Source organism: Schistocerca gregaria, unplaced genomic scaffold (assembly GCF_023897955.1).
Source record: "Schistocerca gregaria isolate iqSchGreg1 unplaced genomic scaffold, iqSchGreg1.2 ptg000255l, whole genome shotgun sequence".
Classification (NCBI taxonomy): domain Eukaryota; kingdom Metazoa; phylum Arthropoda; class Insecta; order Orthoptera; family Acrididae; genus Schistocerca; species Schistocerca gregaria.
This window is the reverse complement of record NW_026061761.1, coordinates 289,437-311,286: the sequence shown is the minus strand read 5'-3', so window position 1 is coordinate 311,286 and position 21,850 is coordinate 289,437. Positions and strand designations below refer to the sequence as shown.

General features: G+C 49.9%; 1 protein-coding gene across 1 annotated transcript in view; it reads right to left on the bottom strand.

Annotated features, from left to right (window-relative positions):
- Nucleotides 1–2,191: 2,191 nt before the first annotated feature.
- The window catches only part of LOC126305108 (dipeptidase 1-like), a 144,887-nt gene continuing 125,228 nt past the window's right edge, over nt 2,192–21,850 (bottom strand). The window contains exon 12 of the mRNA XM_049992017.1: nt 2,192–2,287. Within this exon, the coding sequence (XP_049847974.1) occupies nt 2,192–2,287 (96 nt within the window). The remainder of the gene's footprint in view (nt 2,288–21,850) is intronic.

The window sequence follows — 21,850 nt, the reverse complement described above, 5'->3', positions numbered from 1 at the left end:
TGTTTGTACTTCCATTTTGTTTGTTTGTTCCTCCATCTTTCGACCAGATTTGTTGTATGGGAGCGGAAGCTGAGTGGATTCAGGTTACCTTGTCAACAAGGTTGAGGATACGGATATGAAAGTAGCTAGGATGATTACAGGTACTAGTAGATGGGAACAATGGCAGAAGGGTGTCCACAACGAGGAAATCAAAGAAAAACTGGGAATGAACTCTATAGATGTAGCAGTCTGGGCTAACAGGCTTAGATGGTGGGGTCATGTTAGACGCATGGGAGAAGCAAGGTTACCCAAGAGACTCATGGGTTCAGGAGTAGAGGGTAGGAGGAGTCGGGGCAGACCAAGGAGAAGGTACCTGGATTCGATTAAGAATGATTTTGAAGTAATAGGTTTAACATCAGAAGAGGCACCAATGTTAGCACTGAATAGGGGATCATGGAGGAACTTTATAAGGGGAGCTATGCTCCAGACTGAACGCTGAAATCAGTCTTAAATGATGATGATGATGTACAAAATGTCGCAGACGGCCGGTAGTCAGTTCGGCCAACGTGGGAAGCTCCAAAAACCTGACACTGTTTGGCCGCCGGAGACTGAAGTGAGAAATTCGTTGTCTGCCGCAACTGACAAGTTGTCCCGCACGCTTGTAAGCTATGTTACAGAACTTGTAACTGCGTGGCTGCACATTACTGGAAATTATGCAATTGTTCTTCTCTTTTCCAGCGCAGAAAACTGCTTTTTCTCTTTCAAGCTGTTCAATTTGGGACGACACATGAAGCACAGATGAGCACATTTTCATTATTAACTGGCTGTATTCTTCAGGGACCACAGAGAGGTCGCTGTCGTATAAGACTGAATGTAGGCGCGCCATTTACGCAGAGAGAGAAATAAAACTGATGTTGTCATTAAACTGCGTTGCATGGAGAGGGGGACTGCCATTGCGGCAATTAGAGACAGCTGTTGGCCAAAAATACTGCAGTCACGCTTGTGCTGCGCTGGTGAGCTTCCCGAGATCTGTGCGCGACAGGCTGTTCAACATGACCCTCCCTGCGGCTCCTTACGTGGTGATAAGGCGAGTGGAAGACAAATGATAGGAGGTAGGAGGAGAGGCTGGGGCGGTCAAGTGTTTCGGCGAGTCTTGTGGAGTCTCGCATCAGATCAACTCTCACTGTAAGACGGCGTCGGAAGTTTTGGAAGTAGCCAAATTTCTCATGAAGTTACATAGTGACCGCTAATGTCATAGTATACCTCGCCGCAGTCAGCATTGCTGAACCTGTGGTTTAATGGATCTATGATCATTAATTTTAGAAATGTGTGAGAATTCTGTAGTAGATTACCGTCTACACCACAGATTCCAGGAGAGCGTAAGTGCCCCTACCTTTGAGTCGCCCCTTTTGGACGCCTACGCCTATTAATCAGTTTGTCTTTCTGGTACGGGTCTAGTATCCACGTCAATAGCGGCGTAGAAGAAAGTAACTTGGTACAGGGGGGGGGGGGGGGGGAGTAGTGCTGTAGATCATATGGGAATACATACTCGCCAGCTCCTTGCTGATCTGCTGACCTGGTATGTAGCAACATTTGCGAATCGAAATTCCTTTTTGTTACATTCAATTACGTAGCTTCATCTAACAACAGAAAAACTGACAGGATGTACTTAATGTCATAAAATGAAATAAGTGATGGGTTTTGATAATCATCGAATTCGATCTTCAGACACTACCACACCACGTGAGCTTTTAATTTTTTTTTAAATTAGGTGTGTGGCGAAATTGGGTAATCACAATCCAAAGAAAAGTAAATTTTTATGCCGTAAGAAACTAACTCCAGGAAACAGTTTCTTCTAGGAAATTCATGCATACGAAAAATTATTGAATCTTGTTTCCGTTGCTCTCGTCACGAGTGAACTGAGAAATGGAGTGACCAGCGCAGTAACGCTACAGTTGCTGGTACTGGTTTGAGGAGCCTGTACGTAGGTGTTGGGAAGTTGCAGGGACCAGACAGTGAAGCCCACGTGTTGACTGGGACAGCACGGCGCGGCTGGTGCAGTGTGGAGAGCAGCGGCCCACAGCCGGCGGCTGACGAGACGGCTGTGGTGGTGACAGCAGCCGGAACTCCAGGGGCAGCGGCCAGAGCCGGCTGTGGAGGCGGCTGCTGCTGCCGGACGCCAGGAGCAGCGGCTTGAGCTGCGGCTGCCGCCTCAGAAGAGGTGGGCCGACGAGCAGTTGTCGGTGGGCGGCAGTGGGGGGTCGGCCTCGTAGGGCGGGATGCCGGCCAGCTGCATCGCGTCCCTCATCTGCAACAGACGGCGCCTCGCTGCCTCCACAAGCTCTCCCGTCAGCACTCTGCTACCCACGAACAAAATACGCACGTCCTCTTATCCCAAAAACTCTTCTGATTTTCATTATGTATACGCCATCAGTTTTCCAGCTACTCCAACGCTGCCCTTCACTTTTTTTCTATGTACGAATTCTTCCATTTTTACATAGCTACCACACCCAACTTCCTGTGTAATCCGTTATGTGTATTTTAGCTTCCCACTTTTATCGTCTACTGCTCCTCCCAAGCCAACGTCCTTGTCACACTGGTAACACAGATTCCCGTCAGATCACCAAAGTTAAGCGCTGTCGGGCTGGGCTAGCACTCGGATGGGTGACCATCTGGTCTACCGAGCGTTGTTGGCAAGCGGGGTCCACTCAGCTCTTGTGAGGCAAACTGAGGAGCTACTTGATTGAGAAGTAGCGGCTCCGTTCTCAGAAACTTGACATACGGTTGGGAGAGTGGTGTGCTGACCACATGCTTCTCCATATCCGCATCCAGTGACGCCTGTTGGGTGAGAATGACACGGCGGCCGGTCGGTACCGTCGGGAGGAGTTTAGTTTCGTTTACTCCTCCCAGACCCATGTTGGCTACTTGTGGAAATAGTAGCAGATGTTGTGTTAACGTGACCCTCCCTCTAGTAAGAATATCCTGTAGAATTCTCTTCATGCCTATTAATTTTAATGTTTCTTCTTTTCGTACTTCAAGTGTCCACATAATGGTTGACATTCTCCGATAACAGCACAGTTCAGTGACTTCCAGTCTTTCTACATTCTGACGTCCTGTCCTCCACGCTTCACTTGCATATTCAACTGTGATCAATACGTCCACAGCAAGCAATTTTTCATTACCATATCACTATGTGAAGGAATTTTTCTATATTTGTGTCATGTTACTTTTTTTAACTTTCATGCTTGAGCAACACCGTAAAATTTAACTTTCTAGATGAAACCACTCTCTTATTTCTTGCACTGCAGTGTCATGTTCTATTTCAAACTTTCTTATTGATTTCATCCAACGAATGCAGTAACCAGCCATTACTTTGTACAAGAAAATGTCTTAGATGAGTACATAATGGTCAAAACTAGAAATAAAGAACTATGAATATCTGTCCAGAAACTTTTTGAGATATCAGTTACCTTACTTCTGTCCAGGACGGTCAGGAATCAGTCGTGTAGCCTGTGTTCCTGTTAACATAAGCACGACACGTACAATACTAGTCACTCTTCAGCTGCCATCATGCTTGCACCGTGTATGACCACCTCTAGCCTTGTCAATGGCAAGGAGAAGAGAGCCACATCCGGCTAAAATCACTCACTGGTGCTTTCATTCCATACGGCTGCCAGACTGCTGGCCTGTTAACTGCTACATTTCACCCACTATTCAAAGCAGTCTTGTATAATTTATATGACAATAAACTCTCTTAATTTAGTTAACCATTCGAAGTCTGAATGCGGACCTGTGTGTTCGTCAAGTGAGGAACGTAAGAGCGAACAAGAGTTGACGTGCTTATTGTTATCTTCGACAGGGCGTGTCCACAGAAAGTCCATCATCAAACTGTAGGAAAAATGGAAACACTCGGTGATGGACCACGTAGAAACCAAGAATTACCTGGAAGAGTGCACCGAAGCCGCTACAATGACGGAAAAAAGTCGCAACTCTTAGAAAGAGTTGGCCAACGTAAGAGAAAGTTGGTTGGTGTGTTTCTGCATTTGAAAGATGACGTCTCTTCACATTCTGCACCAGTCGCATACGAATAGCGCCAGTACCGCCACTACGCAAATCGTGTTCGCTTTAAATACAAGTTGTGACGGTCGTAAGTACTAGTTACCTTTGAGATTGGAGGTGGCGACTTGATGTTAGTCAAGAATGCCGTTAAGGCGACAGAGACGCCATTACCAACAGCTCACAGAGTTTGAACGAGAGCGTGTAAGAGCACTCCCGCCGAGTGTTCCTGCAGCCACTGTACGTCGCGCAGGCTCTGGCAGACGCAGTGGCGCGCGCCCCCAGCCCGGCTGCTGCGCGCCACGAACGCCGCCTGCTGCAGCAGCAGCAGCGGCAGCAGCCGCGCAGCCCGCTCGCACCGGAGCCGCTTCACCGGGTGACGCTGCACGGACACCTCCTAGTCGCGATTTAGACGCCACAGTTCGTGCCTCATTTCAGAGAGCCTCGTCCTGAACTCCATTTCTTGCTGCATTATTTGTAATACACTTTGAGAAATACAAGTAAATCTTCTTTTTGTTGTCTTGACTTGTTCGCTAAACATTTATGATCCTGTCCAGCTTTCCTATGAAGACAGTTGCCACTCCACTCTGCAGCGCATGTGTCTTTACAATTGCGAACGAGGTCGTACACAACATACCTAGCAACGAGACGCGGTGCCTACTTGTGGCCACCTTCAAGCCTAGTTTACTTGTTCTATTTTTCATTGCTTTTTGCTGCTATTGGTTATCTTCTGCGTCCCTAGCTTTTGCCTTGCTTGTGCTCTTTATGTTTTTGGTACGACAGTTGCAGTTCTTCCACTCCCTTTCTTTCTCTCTGTGCTGTTTTCGCTTCTTGCTGATTGTATTTGTGCAATGCTTAATTGATAATGGCTACTGCACCGCAGTCACCTGATGCGCCACCTGCAGTTGATCTCTCACACTTTATTGAGTTTCACAGTTAACAAGTGGCACAGCTGCTTCATGACGGCGCAGATAACTTCACACAAGACGCCGTGGCCAATGCATCACCCACGTACTGTTTGCCCACGATAGCTAGACCATTTCGCTAGCCCTGCCACAACCGGAGAGAATAGCCACTACTTGTAAGATATTTATTTGTCTCCGAGCGCTACCAACGCCAAGCTGCCTTTAGAGGCTAAGTATTACGAAAGGCTTGTGTTCACTAGCAAATAACTTCTGTAAGCACTTGCTGCGGTATCTGCAATAGAACAGAAACTTACTCAAGTTGACTTTTCGAAGTCATTGGGCAATATTATTTCAGAAACTTGCTGTAAATACTTACTGCAGGAATGCAGTTATTCTTAAAAACCAGAGCAACCACCACCGTTGTTGCTGTGTTATTAATAATCAAAGATCGTGACGAAAGACAAAAATAAAAAATAGACAAAAATATTAGAGAGAACAAACTCATGTAACCGAGAAACACTATTCATTTAACTAAATCAAAGGACTTAAATACTTTGTAGATGTCGAACGCAAATGTCGAACATCTCCTGTCTGATATATAATCAAATATCTGATAGGAGGAAAGAAAAATGCGGCGCGGTATGTCCTCAAGAGATTGCGTTTTAATTATTCTTCGCTTTTTGCAAGCAATATTTATTACTTTAATCACAAGTGTACAAGATTTATTTTACGTTAACACTAAAAATTCAGCTACAATTTAAAGGCGTCTGAACTGCCATTCCACTTTTTCTTCTGGTAAAACAAATAGATCGCATTGCATTTCCTTGACTAATAGTGCTAGTCTGCTTTTGCGTTGCAATAGTACATTAGTTTAGCTGCGTCTGTCTTGGTGACATTCTCTTTTTGGACACAAATATTTGCACACTGGTACTGAACACACAAAACTTCTATAAGTTTGATAAAAAAATCGGCAAGTACTTGCAGCAAGATGCAAGAAACTAGAACGTATTTTCACTCTGCAGCGGAATGTGCGCTGATTTGAAACTTCCTGACAAATTAAAATTGTGTGTCGGACCGGGAGTCGCACCTGGAAACCTGGTCTGGAAGAAACTGATTCCACTAACTTAACAACTTCTCCAACTGTACGAAACTATCGGAAGTCGACGGGAGGAGGGAGAGGGGATGCAGATATGCTGGTTCCTGCTATTCCCCCCGACAAATTAGGTGGATTCCGATCCGATGGAAGTGTCTCTTAATCGGATAATGTTTCCGCGAGTGCTGTCTGTGGTTTCGTGTTAAGTGCAAACCCGCGGGCAGTGCTGCCTCTCCCCTCACCCCTCCTGACCCCTCGGCAGCCACGACGCGGCAGCGCGGCCGTTCTCAACAGTCACGGTGAGAATCGTCAACTTATCATGGACAAACTGTGTATGCCGGCATTTCGTGAGTTTGATGAGGTAAGGGCACACTGGGCAGAGTACTTCACACAATTCAACACGCACATCGCAGCGCATCACATATAACGTTCTGATAAACATCCTTATTTCTTGGCGATGGCGGGAGCGACTACTTACAAGCTTTGTGCGAAACTCTTTCCCACGTCGCACCCTGAATTAGTACAATATGAGGACCTATTGCAGGCGCTTTGTTTATGAGGACAGGGTACAAGAAGCGGCTGCCCGTAACGAGTTCCTTAGGTCGTAAGCAACAATGAGAGACGTACCGTAAGTGGGCGGCTGATGAATTTCAACGTCCCAGTAGACGTGTACATTCAAATGTGACTGTAGCAACTACTGCAGTGACGTCATGGTGCACGACGCCATCATGCACAGTGTGGCTGACTCTCGAATTTGGTAACAGGTTCTTAGAAACCCGCACCATTCCTTGCAACAGGTTCTGTAGGAGTCTCAACTATGAAGAATCCTGCGAAGGCGCAGCAGACAGTTTTGAGGTGGAGCCTGTTTGTTCTGTAGACGGCCGCGATAAACAGGGTTCGCAGCCAGCTCGCAAAGAGCGACCGGCCGGTCACAGCCACGGCGCTCGCGTGAACACGTATCGCGTTCGGCACAGACACTCAAGTCCCATCCGCGCTGTAATACGACACATGTTCGCCGAGCTTGCCCATCACGTGAAGCGTCTTGCTTTTCTTGCGGCAAACGGATCGAGATCAATCAGTGTGTTTACAGAAATATAAGACACGCCCTTCTAATACCCTTCGCGCAAATCTAAGTCGCAAACCGTATATAGTATGTTTTCAAAGCCCCACAGTACCGTTAGTGCGAAACAACAGTGTTATAATCGTTCAGCAAAGGTTTCCAACTCGTGTGTAGTGCTACGTGAAGACAACAAACCTTTTGTGTCTCTTACTACTGCTGGGCGGTCACTCAATTTGCCACTTGATACTGCAGCTTCAGTGACTTTGATCAGCTGAAGCGCTTACGAATTGCTTGACAAACTTAAGTTGTGCACATCGCGGCTGAAGCTGGTGGCGTAAAACGGCCAAGGAATTCTGTCTCGCCGGCCGCGGTGGCCGTGCGGTTCTAGGCGCTCCAGTCCGGAGCCGGGCTGCTGCTACGGTCGGAGGTTCGAATCCTGCCTCAGTCATGGGTGTGTGTGATGTCCTTAGGTTAGTTAGGTTTAAGTAGTTCTGAGTTCTAGGGGACTGATGACCACAGCACTTGAGTCCCATAGTGCTAAGAGCCATTTGAACCTTTTTTGAATTCTGTCTCAGGCAATTGTAGATTTCCTGCAGCTTTCCGAAATTTGACAAAGACATTTACAGAACTTTTTTCCCAAGACAGTGCTAATATTTTTGGTTTTGACTCTTTTGAAGTGTTTGGATTAAGCATTCACACATTCTGTTATTTCCTCGGGACGGTGTTGCTAAGTTATGTGCTGAATTTCAGGATTTGTTTTCTGACGGTTTAGTCAAAGCTAGTAATTTTGATGCCCATGTCATAACTAAGGACAATGAACAGTGACGTCTTGTTAGAGCTCGTCCTGTTCCTCATGCTCATCGAGAACAGGTGGCTCAGGACTTACGGCTTTGAGAGACAGTTGGGTCACAGCACCCAGTACTTCCAGCCAGTGGGCCTCTTCTCTTCTCATTCTAAAGAAGCCATCCGGCGGACTCCGTCCGACCGCCGAGAAAACTGTGAATTCTCAAACAGTCATTGACAGTTATCCTTTGCCGCGCCCAGCACAACTGACGCCGGCCGGCCGAACGTTAATTTTCCAGAGTTGATTTGCGCGACGCTTGCAAATTCCTCTAGATGCGCAAGCGCGAGACGCGTTATTTATTAACACTGTTCTCGGTCTCTTTACATTTTCGAGATTGCCGTTCGTGGGTGCTTCCAAATGTGCTATACTCTGGAGCAGCTGACTGCAAAAGTTTCTTTTAGTCCGGACTATTTATATGACACTGTCGTTCAGGTAACGCTCCTGAGGAACACATCTTCGCACTCACAGGTCTATCTACAGCAGCTCTCAGATGTAACAGAGAAAAATGTGTTTTTCTTTTTTAGACTTAACTTGAGTATTAGGACAAGTCATTATGGCAAGGGTGTTCATCCACTGTAGTAACACATGCTTGCTATCCGTGAGCGTCCATCCCCACCCAGTGGGCGGGAATTGCTGTCTGTGTTGCGGAATCTCGCGTATTACATCCGATTTATTCCTAACGCCGCTCAAATCGCGGCTCCGCTGCATCGCTTGTGCAGGAAGAATACTCCTTTTGTTCGATCCCGAGAGTATCAGTCTGTTTTCTAAAAGCTGAAAGATGCTATGCTTAGCGATCGATGTCATCTTCACTTTCATCCAGCCTACCCTGTGGATGCTTCTTTCTACGGCGTCAGTGCAGTATCGTCACATAAATTTGGTTCTGTTGACAGGCCTATTGCCTTTGCTTAGAAGTTGTTGAACAAAGCGCAATCCAATTCTTGTAATTTGAAAAGGACGCTGTCGCCATTCTCTATGGTGTTACCAGTTTCACCAGAATCTTTTAGGCAGAAGGTTTTGCTTAGAGATTGACCTTAAACTCTACAATATATTTGTTCAGCGCTTCTCAGTCAGTACCATACAGTAAAATACAGAAACTGCCACGGTGGGCACTTTTTCTCTCATATAACCATTTAAGCATGCCAATGCAGATGCTGTTTCTCGCTTCTCTGTTGATCCAGATTCAATATTCGACAGGTCCTCTGCCTATTGTTGCTACACTGATGCGTGAGACACGGGTGCATCCTATACTTTTCCACTTAATAACCGGAAACTAGGGCAAGCCAAAGCAGCAGATCCTGCTTTGCAGATTCTCTTGCACTACACCCACACTGGTTGACTGCGTTCAGCAAGATAGAGTTGTAGCCTGGTCGTTCGCCGATGTTTTGCACGTCGGCAGGCCCCTCACAGTATTCCTTTGCTTTGCACCAACAATGATCAGTCATGCGATGTGGTTCCCCAGGCTCTGCAGCCTGACGTACTTCGTTCACTACACCAAGGTCAAATGGTTGAAATGGCTCTGAGCACTATGGGACTTAAAATCTGAGGTCATCAGTCCCCTAGAACTTAGAACTACTTAAACCTAAGATAATGACACACATCCATGCCCGAGGCAGGAGTCGAACCTGCGACCGTAGCGGTCGCGAGGTCCCAGACTGAAGCGCCTATAACCGCTTGACCACCGTGGCCGACCACCAAGGTCATTGGGACATAGTTCGCACCAAGCAGATGACGTGATGTCATTGCACTTGGCATGGTCTGGATGCACCAACTGAACAGTTGACTTCTCAATGGCAAACCTCTGCTGAACATAAGTCTGCTCAACCTCAGCAGCTCCATGAATGGCCCAAACGTCAAGAAACTTGGCAACGTTTGCACTTCAATTTTGAGCGTCCTTCCTGGAATACACGATGGGTCACAGTCGTTCATGCTTTCAGCAAATTTCCCGTCGTGGTTTCTATGCACTCTACTATAGCTCATTCGACAATCCGGCCCTTGTCGTCAATCTGTTCCCTCGAGGAATTTCCTGAGTGGTTGTGACTGACAGCGGACCACAATTTCTTGGCACCGAGATTGAACAATTTTGTAGCACCTCTGGCATGAACTGCACCACGAGTACACCATTCCACCGAAATCCATCAGCGAATCTGAATGCTTCGCACCTATATTTAAGCAACAGATGGACAAACTTGGTGCCTCCCACAAAAAGGATCAAGTGCTAGTAGTAGCAGTAGAGGGGTTCTGGGCGCACGGTGGCGAGGTCTTCAGCGCCCGTCTAGTAACTTAGTGAGACAGGTGTCAAGAAAAATCCCAGCACAGGAATATAAAACGGAACAGAAAACATGGGTAACAATCATTGAAAAACATGTGCTCACCCACACCAAAGCGTGGTATGAAGCAGAGCTTCAGCAGTAAAACATGGTCAACACAGGAAGAAAATGATAGAGGAAGCTAAAACAATGTAGCAGATGGAAGTGGCTGGCTGACCGAAAGGAAAAAAGGGGAGGAGTCAGCCACTCTGCAAATACACTAAACCCTCCAGCCTAAAATTTTAGGCCAGAGTCCAGACACATCACAAAACTTAAAAACCCTAGACACACACATCTCATCATTAGCTAAAACAGAAGGCAGATCCCCAGCAACTTGTGTTTCTGCCCGTGCATCACGGTATAAAATGCAGTCTGTTAAAATGTGCCGGACAGAGATGTGCACGCCACAAGCATCACAAAACGGTGGATCCTCCCGCCGTAATAAAAAGCTATGTGTGAGAGGACAGTGCCCGATCCTAAGTCGTGTGAGGGCCACCTCCTCCCGCCTGAGGAACCGGCAGGAGGAACGCCACGGCCGAGTGGTTGACTTCATCAACCGCAGTTTATTGGCCGTCACCGCCAACCATTCGTCTTCCCACAATTCCATGCACTTCCTGTGGAGTGCAGCGATGACTGACTGCAAGGGAATAGGACACTGGACCACATCCTGCTCTCTGAAGGTCTCCTTGGCAGCCCGATCGGCCTGTTCATTGCCCCAGATGCCAACATGACCAGGCACCCAGCAGAAGGATACTTCTGTACCCCGCCGTTGGAGCACGTACAGTTGGTTATGTATCAGCTGGACCATCGCCTCAGTCGGGTACAGGTGCTGCAGTGATTGTAAGGCACTAAGAGAATCGGAGCAGAGAAGAAACCGATCGCCCTGAACACGATTCATCTGCTCCAGTGCCTTCAGGATCGCGTAGAGCTCCGCTGCGAAAATGGTATATTCAGCAGGGAGGCGAATCCGGGTAACTTGATCAGGGAACACTACAGACCAGCCAAGGAAATTCTCCTGTTTGGAGCCATCAGTGTACACGACAGTGAAACCGTGATGCACATCTAAAATGTTAAAAAAACAGAGATTGGAATGTAAAATCTGGTGTGCGATCTTTCTTAAAATTAGTCAAATCTAAAATAAGTTTGGGTCTCCAGAGGAGCCAAGGTGGAGATCTGCACCAACCGCGACGCAAAACACGAAGACCAGCCATAGATATCGCAGCGAGGCAATCCTGTGTGCGAATCCCATAGAGCTGCGTCGCACGTTGCCGGTTATGAAATAACAGAGGAGGCTGAGCAACGGCAGGGTATACAGGGGTGTATGGCGTGGACAAAGTTTTATACGCCTGTAAGTAGCCGTCGCCGCATAGAAAGTGGCGGTTCACCAGCCTCCGCACACAGGCTTGGTATGGAGCTAGTTCGGAATGCCCCAGTGGCCAACCGAAGCCCTTCATGGTGCACAACATCCAACATCTTTAAGTAAGAAGGCCTCGCAGACCCATACACCGTGTACCCATAATCGAGCCGACATCGCACAAACGCCCTGTAAAACTGGAGCAGACAAATCCTGTCAGCTCCCCATGTACTGTGGCTAAGACATTTTAAAATACTTAAAGCCTTAAGCGACTGCCGTTTCAGGTCTTTAAGATGAGCTAACCATGTGAGCTTCGAGTCAAAAATGAGCCCCAGAAACCTCACCATGTCTTTAAAAGTAAGAACAGTGTCCCTCATCCGCAACTCAGGAAAGGTTAAAATCGAACGAGAACGGTTAAAAAGAACACATACAGACTTATCGGTGGAAAACTTAAAAACACTCTTCCGCGCCCAGTCATCCAATCGTCTAATCGTAAGTTGCAACTGACGTGTTGTCGTTTCAAGGCTTAATAAAGAGCAAAACAAAGAGAAATCATCCACAAACAAAGAACACTGGACAGGACTTTTCACTATGGACGTAATGCTATTAATAGCGATGGCAAAGAGAGTCACACTTAAAATGCTACCCTGAGGGACACCGTCCTCCTGCTCAAAGCGATCAGACAGGATGTCACGAATTCGGTATCTAAAATATCGTGGCGACAGAAAAGACTGAATAAAAAGAGGAAGACAACCCCGAAAACCCCATTCGTGAAGTTGCTCCAGGATGAGACGCCTCCAAGTGGTATCGTAGGCCTTCTCAATGTCGAAAAATACACCTAGAAGGTGATGACGGCGTAGGAAAGCTTGTTGTATAGCCGCCTCCAGTAGGGCCAGGTTATGGAAGGTGGAACGAAACCTCCTGAACCCACACTGAAAGCGACTAAGGAGTTGCCGGGATTCTAACATCCAGACAAGGCGGCGGTTGACCATCCGCTCCAAGGTCTTCCCTATGCAACAATAAGGTAGCTACTTGGGCTCGTGCGGTCTTTCCCAGGTTTTAAAAAAGGGATTAAAATTGCCTCACGCCACGCGACAGGAAAGTGACCCGACGCACAAATTGCATTAAAAATTGCGAGTAGGATTTCTTTGTTGCGCATTGTGAGGTGCCATAGCATACTGTAATGGATCCTGTCGTGACCAGGGGATGTGTCACGAGCTCCAGACAATGCAGAATCCAGCTCCCACATAGAAAATGGGCAGTTGTAAACTTCTTGAGAGGTGGACTGGAAGTCCAGACTACATCTCTCAGCAACGGCCCTATGGCGCTGGAAACCTGGATCCTGACTGGTTGTTGCAGTAACTGTGGCAAAATACGCTGCCATAGTCTGGGCAATGTCTCGCGGATCCGTGTGGAGAGTGCCGTTATTCACTGCAGCAGCTATGGGACACTTCCCTCCTCTGCCACAAATTCTCCTGATGGTCTCCCACACAATGGAACTTTTGGTGGAACGGTTAATGGTATTCAGGAACTGTTGCCATGACCTCTTCTTGCTCTCACGAATAATGCGGCGACACCTTGCCCTCGCCACCCGAAATACTGCAAGATTCTCAGCAGTCGGCAGAAACTTGAACCGACGCAGAGCCGCACGCCTGGTCCTGATTGCAGAGCGGCATTCGGCACTCCACCAAGGCACAGGTGGCCTCTTCCGGGGGCCTGTGGACTGTGGAATGGATGCTGCAGCAGTGGATCGTTTCGGTAATATGATTAACCCACACCTCAACAGTCGCACAGTGTTCGCATTGGGCCAACTGGCTATAAAGTGTCCAGTCAGGTCCACTGAGCACCCATCGTGGTGGTCTCCTTTCGGGGCCCACGTCATCTGGCAGGTGAATCCAGATGGGGAAATGATTACTGCCATGCAAGTCAGCGACCACTTCCCAGTGAGCACTGGCGGCAAAAGCTGGAGAGCAAAGCGAGAGATCAATGGCAGAGAACGACCCAGTCGCTGTGCAGAAATGAGTACTCTGTCCTTCATTGAGCAAGTAGGCAAAGGATGACAGGAGAAGCCTCTCAATTGCTCTACCCCTGGGGCAGGTAATTGCAGAGCCCCAAAGCACATTGTGGGCATTAAAATCACCACAAATAATGAATGGTTGGGGGAGCTGTGTAAGAAGGTCGGTGAGGGCCACTTCATCAAGTGCGTCATGTGGGGGCAAGTAAAGTGAACAGATAGTCAATGGATGACGTACTTGCACAGACACAGCGACAGCCTGTAAAGTCGTCATAAGCGAGAGAGACGAGGAGTGGTAGTCCGTCCTGACGAAAATACCTACACCTCCTCTAGCTCTCTCTCCACACAGGTCGTCCTTTTTGTGGAGTGTATAGCCTCGCAGCTCAGGGGAGTATGAGGGATGGAAATAGGTCTCCTGGAGACAGAGACATAGTGGTCTACCCTGAGAGAGTAGACGAAGTTCCTCCACATGCGTCCTGAACCCTTGCAAGTTCCACTGAAGTATGGGAGCCATCTATGGCACCTGTCCAACACAATGCATGCACATTTGCATGCTTGCATTCTGGGGGTTACACCGGTTAATAACGTAGCAGGGCTCTACATTTGCAATGACTTTTCTAATGCTGTGATATTGGAGTGTGAATCACTTAAATATGTTAGCTAGACAAATGTATTCTCGAAATTTCATTACTGTACATTAACTATGTTTTTAGTGTTGCTGTTTTTTTCTGGCTGTGTATCTGCAGAACACCTGAAACATCAGAAAACCACTTCTGGCCTGAACTACAGAATTCATACACTGTGAATTAAACTCCTGATTTGGCCATTGGTGGACTCTGTGCTTTGCGTCAGTTGAAAGCAGGGAAAACGGCCACTCTTTGACCCACACTATACACCTACAATCAGCCACTAATAGTGTCCCATTTCTCCGTTGTTTAGCCCATTAAAGACATGACGCTTTATGTGTTATCCTGAGTCATGGCCTTTTTGCGAGATATCCCAGCACAAATATCGTTTGCATGCAGTTGCCTTTGTAACTTTCACTCAGGAACTTGTTGAGATACATTGCCTGCGTTGTTGCTCAGACTGCCATCGACAAGGCATGACTCCCCTCTCAGTCTGGATGTATTTACGACCACTGGTGTTTTGTGTCGTACGACAAGCGGTACGCATGTTGGAAATTTCACGTAGATACAATTACAAAGTAGGGCAATTTATTCACGGTGTGTTTGTGGACACTTCCAAACCAGTTGTCCCATTCTGTCAGCAAACTTACATCACTGACTGCAGGCAGACACCTGCGAGAGCAGCGGAAGGAGGCGCGAGCGCCTGGGCCGGCACCAGCAACACCTGCATTTCTAGACGTCAGCTGGAATCGTTTGTAAACTGTGATCAACTACAGCAGTTTAAAACATTATTACCTGCAGCTTTTTACTGTTATGCCATTTTACTGAATGATGGAAGGCTTGGTTCCACACTGGTTTGATGCAGCTGCCGCAACTACCTCTCCTGTCACACCCATTTGATCTGACAGTCATACTTGGACAAAACGTCCTCAGCTATCTCACGTATGTACTGCAGTCTCTGTCTTCCACTACAGCTATCCCCCCTCCTTCACAGTCCAGGATATTCTTGCAGTTACACGTTTCTACTCATCACCGATTCCACAGGGAGCTTCAGCTGTTAAGAGAGTCAAATCAATAAGAAACTATCTGCATCACTGATGGCAGAATATTTTTGCTATATTTGATCTATTCATTACGTTACTGATGGACTGGTAAAGAAGTTAGCCCTGGTTAAATCCATTGATTTCTCTAACTGATATTCAGCTGTAACCACAAATATTGAAGAAAGAAAATAATTTTACGTTGACTGCCTTTTAATCTGTTAATTTACATGAGCTCACCTACAGCCAAGAATAACCCAAACGAAATTTAGTTAAAGAGTGAATATGACACAGTTTGAAGCTTGACTTTCCATTGAAATTCATAATCCTTTCTGATCACGAGATGAGCTAGTCTGTCCTGCAGGCGTCGGAGAACTGAGGCTGTTGTGTTGTTGTTGTTGTTGTTGGGATGTTTAAGGGGGACTAAACAGCTAAGATCATCAGTCCCCCATTCCAAAAACAGGCGAAACAAAATTTACGGAACAAGAAGGGAGGAGACGCCCCTCCCCCCAGTCACTGAAAGAACACCAATGTGGCAGCGAACACTACAGACAAGAAGAGTACAGACGAACACCGGACAGAAAGAAACGGAAGAAAAGAAGAGGGCCGGAGAGTAGTTGACTGACCATGGGAACAAAAATTGGGAAAGAGTCAACCATCCGAATACACACATTAAAATCTGCAACCAATGAGACACTCGAGGACAAGATACACAGAAAGGGAAAGGGACAGGTCCCCCCTAAATGGAACCATAAAAAGGACTACCACGGATAAAATTTAAAACGTCGTCAGCCATGGAGGCGTCGTCGCATAAAACCAAAGGCAACGTGCCCGGGAGATTAAAAGTCTGCCGGAGGGTGCGCAGGGGGGGACACTCCAACAAAATGTGGGCGACCGTCAACCGGGACCCACACTGACACAGGGGGGGGGGGGGATCTTCCTGACGCAAAAGGTGTCCGTGCGTCAGATAGGTATGGCCGATGCGGAGCCGACACAGGATGACAGAGTCCCTGCAAGAAGCCCGCAGGGAGGACCGCCACACATCAGTCGTCTCCTTAACAGCCCGCAGTTTATTCGGCGAAGTCAGGCTACGCCACCCGTCACGCCACATCTGAAGCACCTTACGGCGCAACGCCAGCTGCAAATCACGAGCCGGGAGGCCGATCGCCAAAGTGGGGGCGTCGACCGCCCCTTTGGCCAGCCTGTCGACACGTTCATTCCCCGGGATGCCAAGTGACCTGGCGTCCAAACAAAGACCACCGAACAACCAGAGCGGGTAATGGCAAAAACAGACTCCTGAATAAAGGATACCAGAAGAGAAGAAGAAGCAGCGGTCGATAGCCTGGAGGCTGCTCAGGGAGTCACTGCAGATGACGATGGACGTACCTGAGCAGGAACGCATATGCTCAAGAGCGCGCAATATGGCCACCAGCTCTGCAGTAAAAATACTGCAGCCAGCTGGCAAGGAGCGCTGTTCAACATGGGCAACATGAGCAAAAGCGTAGGCAGTACGACCATCCACCAGGGAACCATCAGTGTAGACAGGCTCACAGCCTGAAAATGAGGCGAGGAGCGCAAGAAAACGGTGACGGAGGGCCACATGCGGAACTGAGTCCTTGGGTTCCCATGCCAAGTCCAGGCGGACGGACGGACGGGTCATACACCAGGGAGGCGTGGGTGCACAGGCCCGGAAGGGCGGCAGAAGAGGGAACGACCCCAGTTCTGACAGCAGGGACTGGATGCGAACAACAATGGAAAGCCCAGACCTAGGACGCCGGTCGGGCAGAGGGAGGACCCTGGCAGGGAAAAGCAGGCGATGATTGGGATGGCCCAGTGAGCAATGCACGTGGACAGCATTGTCGGCGAGCAGTCGGTGGCGGCGAATCCGCAGCGGGGGAACCCCGGCCTCCACCAGCAGACTATCCACGGGGCATGTACGGAAACCGCCAGTTGCAAGCCGAACCCCACAGTGGTGTATGGGGTCCAACAACGTCAACACTGAGGGTGATGCAGACCCATAGGCCAGGCTCCCATAGTCAAACCTGGACTGCACAAGGGCTCTGTACAATCGCAACAGCGTGCTGCGATCTGCACCCCAAGACGCATGGCTCAGGCAGCGGAGGGCATTGAGGTGCCGCCAGCACTTTTGCTTCAGCTGAGTAATATGAGGAACCCATGTGAGCCGGGCATCAAAGACGAGTCCTAAGAAGCGGCTTGTGTCCACCACTTCAAGTAGGTGACCGTCGAGGTAAAGTTCCGGATGAGGGTGGACCGTCCGACGCCTGCAGAAGTGCATAACTCGAGTCTTGGCAACAGAGAACTGAAATCCATGAGTCAGAGCCCATGATGACGCCTTGCGAACGGCTGCTTGCAGCCTGCGTTCGGCGACTCCTGTAGTCGTGGAGCTGAATGAGATGCAGAAGTCGTCGGCATACAAAGAAGGAGACACCGACGACCCCATGGCTGCAGCCAGACCATTAATGGCCACTAGAAATAAGGAAACGCTCAACACCGAGCCCTGCAGGACTCCATGCGGATGAACTAGAGGCGGCACCGACTTGCACCCGGAAAGAGCGGCGCAATAAAAAGTTTTGAAGAAAAGCTGGGAGCTGACCACGAAGACCCCACTCACGCAACGTAGCAAGGATGTGATGCCTCCATGTGGTGTCATATGCCTTCCGCAGATCAAAAAATACAGCAACGAGATGCTGACGGCGGGAAAAGGCCGTACAGATAGCCGATTCCAGCCGCACCAAATTGTCCGCAGCAAACCGGCCCTGACGGAAGCCACCCTGGGATGGAGCGAGGAGACCGCGCGACTCAAGGGCCCAACACAAACGCCGCCCCACCATACGTTCGAGCAATTTGCACAAAACGTTGGTGAGGGTAATGGGACGATTGCTGTCCACTGCCAGAGGGTCCGCACCGGGCTTCAAGATGGGGACGATAACACCCTCTCGCCATTGCGACGGGAACACGCCCTCGTTCCAAATGTGGTTAAAGATGGTGAGGATGTGTCTCTGGCAGTCCCCAGAGAGATGCTTCAGCATCTGCTCGTGGATGCAGTCCGGTCCTGGCGCTGTATCAGGGCAATCGGCGAGGGCAGCGAGGAATTCCCTCTCGCTGAAAGGAGCATTGTATTTTTCAGAACGACGTGTGTGGAATGATAACGGCGTCCACTCGGCGCGCTCGTTTAGAGAGCGAAAGACAGGAGGCTAAGTTGCAGTCGCAGAGCTCGTAGCAAAGTGCATGGCAAGGTGGTCAGCAATGGTGGCAGCGTTCGTGCAGACAGCGCCGTCCAGGGAGATTCCAGGGACACCCATAGGGGTCCGGTATCCATAAATCCGCCGGATGCGGGACCACACGAGCGACGGGGAGACACGGGAGCCCAAGGATGACATGTACCTCTCCCAGCACTCCTGCTTTCGCCGTGCAATAAGACGACGGGCCAAGGCATGGAGCTTCTTAAAGGCGATGAGGGTCTCCAGAGACGGGTGCCGCTTATGACACTGGAGAGCCCGCCTACGCTCGCGAATAGCCTCAGCAATCTCCAGCGACCACCAGGGGACAGCCTTCCTCCGAGGGAGTCCAGAAGAGCGGGGGATGGCAGTCTCGGCCGCAGAAATAATTGTCGAGGTCAAGACACGGACCACCTCGTCAATGTCACCCTGTGGGGGAGAAGCAATGGTGGCTGCGGAAGTAAAAGCCGGCCAGTCAGCCCTGTTGAGAGCCCAGTGGGGCAGGCGCCCAGAAGAATGACACTGGGGCAGTGACAAATAGATGGGAAAATGGTCACTACCACACAGGTCAGGATACACTCTCCAGTGAAGGGATGGGACAAGTCCGGGGCTGCAAAGAGAGAGATCGATGGCCGAGAACGAGCCATGGGCCACACTGAAATGCGTGGGAGCACCAGTGTTCAAGAGGCTAAGGTCGAGCTGAGCCAACACATGACCACAGCGCGACCGCGGTCATCGGAGACGGTACCACCCCACAGAGGGTTGTGCGCATTGAAATCGCCCAGAAGCAGCAATGGCGGCGGGAGTTGAGCCAGCAGCGCAGCCAAGACATGTCGGGGGAGCTGCCCATACGGAGGAACGTAAACAGAGCAACCAGTAATAGCCGGCGAGAGCTCAATCCTGACAGCGACTGCCTCTAAAGGCGTCAGAAGGGGTACTATCGAGCTACAGACAGAGTGGTGAACAAAGAGGCAAACTCCACCAGAAGCTTGTTGACAGTCATCACGGTTCTTATAGTATCCCCAACAACCGCGAAGGGCAGGGGTCCGCATTGCTGGAAACCAAGTTTCCTGAAGGGCAATGCAGAGAACAGGGGAAACACTCAGAAGCATCCGGAGCTCAGGCAGGTGGCGGAAATAACCGTCGCAATTCCACTGGAGAATGGAAGCAGGAAGGGACTGGGAGGGCGTGAAGGCGACTAAGAGGCAGACGGCGCCGCAGAGTCAACGGCCACCACTGAGCGAGAGTCAGCTGTGTCCATAGGAGAGGCCCCCGAGGGTTCCGTGAGGGCGAGATCCGCGGCAGCGGCGAGGATCTCCACCTCATCCCCAGAGCCACAACTATTGACAGCAGGCGGTACTGAAACTGCCAGAGCGTTCTTCTTCTTGGACACGTCCCGTTCATTCTTCTCGCGTCTGTCCTTTGGCTTAGAGGGCTGGGAGAGTTTCTCTGAAGGAGCGTCGGAGGCTGACGACGACACAGAAGCCCTACGACCAGCAGGTGGAGGAACCTTCAGCCACTGGCTGACATCCGGCGGGGTAGCAGAAGAAACGGAAGAAGGGAGGGTTCCGAGGGACCCCTTCCGCGAGAGAGGAGCCGGCAGAAACAACTCCGGCGGAGAAGGAGGGGGAGGGGGAGGGATCGAGCCCCTGGGTTTGGAGTAGATGTCACTCCCGAAGCACGTGCGGGGGGAGTGACAGAAAGGGGTTTGCCCCCAACTGCCAAGGGGGCAACAGAGGAAGGCTTGCCCCCAGACACGAGGGGGGCAGACAGAGATGTACGGCCCCGAGGGCCCACTGAAGGCGGCACAGATGTGGCGACAACTGCCGCCCGCGAGGGCGACGATAACGTGGCTGCAGCCTAAGAAGTTTGAAGAGGGACAGGATGCAACCTTTCAAATTTCAGTTTTGCCTCGCGATAAGTAAGCCGGTCCAGGGTCTTAAATTCCATAATCTTCCGCTCCTTATGAAGAATGGGGCAGTCCGGAGAGCATGGAGAGTGGTGTTCCCCACAGTTGACACAGACAGGCAGAGGCGCACATGGAGAATCGGGATGAGAGGGGCGTCCGCAATCTCGACATGTGGCGCTGGATGGGCAACGGGAGGACATATGACCAAACTTCCAGCACTGGAAGCACCGCATCGGGGGAGGGACGTATGGCTAGACGTCACAACGGTAAACCATTACCTTGACCTTCTCAGGCAATACAGCACCCTCGAAGGCCAAGATAAAGGCACCGGTGGCTACCCTGTTGGTCTTGGGTCCTCTGTGCACACGACGGACAAAATGCACACCACGTCGTTCCAAGTCAGCTCTCAGCTCGTCATCGGACTGTAACAAGAGGTCGTGATGGTAAATAATCCCCTGGACCATATTTAAGCTACTGTGGGGAGTGACGGTAACAGGGACGTCTCCCAGCTTATCACACAAGAGCAACGCCCGTGACTGGGCCGGGGAGGACATCTTGAGGAGGATGGACCCATTCCTCATTTTAGACAACCCCGCCACTTCCCCAAACTTATCCTCCAGGTGTTCCACAAAAAGCATAGGCTTTGTCGAAAGAAAGGAGTCACCATCAGTCCTGCTGCAGACAAGGTATTGTGGTACATAAGGCTCCTGCTTGGCACTAGATCTGCGTCCCTCCCACGGCGCAGCCAACGAGGAGAACGACTGAGGATCATATTGTGCAGCATCGAATTCAATTCTGCCTCGCTTAGAGACGCTGGTGGCAGTGCGACCACCAGCTTGGTGAGATTTATTGCGCTTCATTGCGCCACATCCGCCCAGATGCCACCTACTCCGAACGAGGGCTCTCCCCAAGGGCGCCACCCAGCCAAAGCAACGGGTACCTGGCCGATATCCCATTGCCCGGAGTCCCCGTGCCCCAGACAAGATGGGCACATACTCCTTGGCATGCATGGGGAGGAAACAGCTCTGGCATCTGTAGTGCGATCCCTGCGTGGTCAGGGGGCTACCACCAAGAGGGTACATGACGACCCCACCACAACGGACTGGTTACCGTGCTGGATTTTAGGTGTTGAAAGTGTCCACAGTTGTCGTGGACGCTAAGAAGGGGATTGCGCACAAGACGAGGAGGCAACCCAGAAGACGTGGGGTGTAAATCCCTCCACACGACAATAGATAGCATGCAAGATGGGGGTGCACGATGGACCAACAGAAAAACACCACGTAAGGCGTCCTTCCCCAAATGGCACGCACTAACAACGGAAATTTTGAAAATGGCAGGTCAAACCCAAGAGGGGACCATCACATAAGGCCGAAACTTTGGAGACTCCTTTTAGTTGCCTCTTACGACAGGCAGGAATACCGCGGG